The following is a 4,171-nucleotide window of genomic DNA, read 5'->3' on the forward strand; positions in this document are numbered from 1 at the left end:
TTTTGGGGCAGACAGACCTTACTCCGCAGCACAAAGACAGTGTTGATGTGAGACAGGATGCCATGGAAACTGAAGTCTATGTGTGGCCGCACCAGCGAGAACACTGAGGACAGGTTACAGACGCCAGGCTGCAGCTGGAAGATGGCACAAATAACTTGACATTTTTCTCCATCATACTTTAAATATACTTTCAAAATCTCTCACTTTTACATTTCTAAAAATATATTTTTGAGCAGACGAACCTGTGGCAGAACTCTGAAGATGGCATTGCCACACTGTGTGAGCATGAGGTCCTTGTCAAACATCAGGTGGAATGGGAAAGCCTTGCAGAAGGTGTACGGACTGATCCGTGTCTCTTGAGTCCCATTCTCCTCGAAACCATCCAGGTCTTCATAAAACGCCTCCTCCTCCGAGTCCTTCTCCTCAATCAAGAACTTAATGTGATCACATTCTTCACTCTTCGGCTGAATGACCTGGTACACCCCCACAAATAACAGATTTAGAGTCTTGTGGGTCTTGGGGATTGCATTTCCAAACATTAAATGTGGACACCCACAGCGTGAAAGAAAAAGAAAGAAATGACTGGAAGAAAGGGTGGAAGTAAGAGACAGACCGATATAGGGTTATTATTGGTAACTAAAACTGAAGCCATAAAAAAAAACATTTTCAGTATTAGAAATAAAACAAACATTAACTGAAATAAAATAAAACGTAAAAATCTTAAGTTTATTTTGTTTTAACCAGTTGCCATGCAACATTTCTCACTTTCATTTAAGTTGAGTTTATGCATGTTTATTTATTTTATGTATTTATTTATCTATTTATTTTCTAACATATGTGCTGTATGTTCTGTACTGCTTATGTTCATTTTTAAAACGAACTCCAGTAAAAAATTTAAATCCAAACCAAAACATTCATTTTTTACAAAATAAAATAAAATAAAAATAATCTGGGAAGGCAATTGCAATCTAAGTGAATGAGGTCAATCTGTAAGCATTTGTTAACCATGTGTGTGTTAACATGGTTTTAGTGTGGTCAAAAAAAGGTTATATAAAAAAAGAAATTATTTGTTTAAAATGACTGAATGATTTAAAAAGTTTTACTGTTCAAATAAGTTTTAACAGAAAAACTTGCGTTTATGAACTTATAAGCAAAATATTAAATTATATTTCATTTTAAATCCTCCAAAAACAGCCCTTTTACTTTCATTATTATACCTGAAAATGAAGGATGAATTTTTTTGTTTTTGTTTTTTTATAATCAGCATTATGCCACAAATGCTGCTAAATAACTTACATTGAACCCGAAATATTCCTTTAAAGAACAGAAATAAAAGTGTCTAATGGTCTCTTGTGATTCCAAACAATATCTTCTGTTAAGTGCTAAGAGTCCAGGTTCAGTGATCTCATTCCTTAGTCGTTGCATAGCATGTAGACTAAGCAAAGAGAAAGTTAGAGCTTCAAGTGTGTCTGAGTGTTTAATAAAGGAGAATGTTTAGTTTATTTAAGTATGAGTCAAATACAGGAATAACTTTTGGATTTTTTTTACGCAATGAAGACACTCGTTCTCTCTGTTTTATCTTCAGCAATATCACTGAAAATGGCCCTAAAAGCCATTTTATTGTAGCCATCATATCAGCCTGGTTGTTTTTTCTCTCTCAGCTTGAAGTTGAGCCCATTTTACTGACGTCAAGTCACTGTCTCTTTGCCCTGCCGTCACCATGACGACGATGGCTAACATTTTTTTCAACAAGTCAGGTGTTGCATTTCAAGGGTCTGTCGATTGGACTCCCTCATTTCACACTAAGCCCAGATGGAGAGAGAGAGAGAGACGGAAAGAGCAGTCTGCCTTCTGGGGGATGATTAGCTCTTATTGGGTGAGTGGGATTTATTTGGAAAATAAGGCAGAGACTGAAGTGCGGTGACAAAGGATAAACCGCAGGGAGTTCATGATAATGTTGTTCATCGATGAGCCTCTCTCAGTGAGAAAGAGAGTAAATCTACCTCTGGTCTACCTCCAGTCATGTCTGGATAATTGCAGAATTTATCACTTACATTACTGTTTGTTTAAAAATTCCATTATATATATATATATATATGTGTATATTAAATAATATGTAGTGTTGAATATAGTAGAGCTAAATGAAATTCACCATGATGTGGTATTTTAGGCACAGACAGGTTTATCATATTATTTTTGTTTTGTGCTTCTGATATATTACCATATTACTTTTCATGAAGTATGTTAAGCTTGGTAGATTTTAGAAAGAAATAAAACATGACCCCTGTTCTGTTTAACATGTTAAAACATTGTTAGGACGTGTTATGTGAAGAACAGTGTTACGTGAAATCTGAACAAAATGTAGAATAATGCAACAGTGTTATCTTTTTGTGGTCTTTTCATGAAAAGACCAGGTCACATTGAAACATGAGACATTAAACAAACCAAACCTTGAGTAAAGCATGTTTATTACAGATCTATTACAATACAAAAAAGTCACAATGTTTACTTTAAGGATGACTGTGGTCGGACTCTGCTAATGTGAACCTTTACTGTGTGCTTTTCTTCCCCTTCACTGTGTGGTGCACTACAATGAAATGTGCTCTATTCAGACTATTGAATTTATACTAATTGCCCCATACACAATAAATGATTCACTTTATTGGTTCTTTAGCATTTAAATAATATAAATACAAATGTGGATGGCATTCTCTGATTTTAGATTTTTGGTATACAGTCAGGAAGTCAAAATAAACTAAATACTTTATTAAAACAAAAGATGTTCTGCCAAACAAAAATCTGAGGCTTTAACCCAACACTACTGTGAACAAAAACTGTGCACAGTGAAACCCTTCTAATGAGTGTTATTTGATAGCTTTTTGGCAACATTCAACAGTTGGATGATAAACTACCTCTGGCTCAACTAAAAAGATACACAGAGTGACAGGCAGTATTAACCCACTGTTTCCAGCATTTGTGTCGTAAAGATTTTATGTTTTTAATCCACTGGGTTGAGTTTCGTCTGTAGCACAGCCAGTGGAACCAGCATTTGTCATTTGATCGCGAGCCTGGAGGAAGTAACAAACTCCAGGGATGTCAGCAGGGAAGTTGGGCGGAAGATCCTCTCTTGTCCGGGGGATGAGAGTGAACTCTGGACAATCTTTTAACAATCTGAAATGAGAGAGAAGTAACAAATTGTCCTAAAACCCACATGCAGGTACACAGTAAAACTGCTAGTGCTAAATCACCTCTAACAGAGTGGAATATACTTAAAATACTTGTACTTGTTTTGGCTCATCCAGAAATGATTTAATAAGGAAGATCTTCATGTGTTATTCTTTCTTAAACATAAAAAACACAGATCCATTTGGTGAAATGTTCCTGTTCTTTGTTCATTTAAAATAAATGCAGTTGTTTTACTCACACCTTATTGTACAATAACTGACTCACTGTTGCTCTCGATAACGTCTAAAAATAAATTTACCCTCACTTAAAATTCAAAACTGTAAAATAATAAAATAAACATTTAGTTACACTTGCCAGTAAATTCTGAATACAGAATAAACAAACAGGACAGTTGTTTTGGTTTATACCTGTATGTGGTGGGACTGACGTTAATCTTTCTTGGTAGGCTACAGGACTCAAACTTGTTGGCTAATGTGACGTTATTGCCAAAAAGGCAGTAGCGGGGCATTTTAACACCGACTACACCAGCCAAAACCGAGCCAGAGTGGATCCCGATACGCATCTGAGAATAAAACAAAGCAAAGACTCCCTTTAAAAAAAATTGTTTTCTTCTCAAAAAGAAAGAATCTTTTTTTATACTTTATTGCAAGCCATACGTAATATTAACATTTCTGAGCAAATTCAAAGTCTCCTGATGTGAATTGTTTTCCAAAATATATTTATCATTTAAACAATAATTCAGAAACTCAAACCAAATCTTTAAACAAACATATACCTTTTTCCAAAACTAATGTTTGTTATGTAAGGGATAATGTACATCCAGCCGGTTGTTATCTCAGATTATTACACGGCTCTGTGGAATACTTGATTCTGATTGGTCAGTCACGACATTCCGAGGTATGCTATCCCTCGATGATAACCGGTAAAAGCTAATAACACAGGCTCATCCGGGTAACAGCAGTCGGCGCTGTACTCTTGCTTGAAC

At 35.5% G+C, this 4,171-nt stretch overlaps 1 protein-coding gene across 2 annotated transcripts in view; it reads right to left on the reverse strand.

Moving 5' to 3' along the window:
* Positions 1–2,470: 2,470 nt before the first annotated feature.
* The window catches only part of LOC107572203 (guanylate cyclase soluble subunit alpha-3-like), a 12,838-nt gene continuing 11,137 nt past the window's right edge, over positions 2,471–4,171 (reverse strand). For both annotated transcript variants that reach the window (XM_016258626.1, XM_016258627.1), the window contains 2 exons: positions 3,594–3,748; positions 2,471–3,171 (listed from right to left, as the gene is read on the reverse strand). In XM_016258626.1, coding sequence (XP_016114112.1) covers positions 2,991–3,171; positions 3,594–3,748 — 336 coding nt within the window. In that variant the 3' untranslated portion in view covers positions 2,471–2,990. The remainder of the gene's footprint in view (positions 3,172–3,593; positions 3,749–4,171) is intronic.

This window comes from Sinocyclocheilus grahami, unplaced genomic scaffold (genome assembly GCF_001515645.1).
Source record: "Sinocyclocheilus grahami isolate Dianchi unplaced genomic scaffold, SAMN03320097.WGS_v1.1 scaffold1716.1, whole genome shotgun sequence".
In the NCBI taxonomy this organism is placed as follows: domain Eukaryota; kingdom Metazoa; phylum Chordata; class Actinopteri; order Cypriniformes; family Cyprinidae; genus Sinocyclocheilus; species Sinocyclocheilus grahami.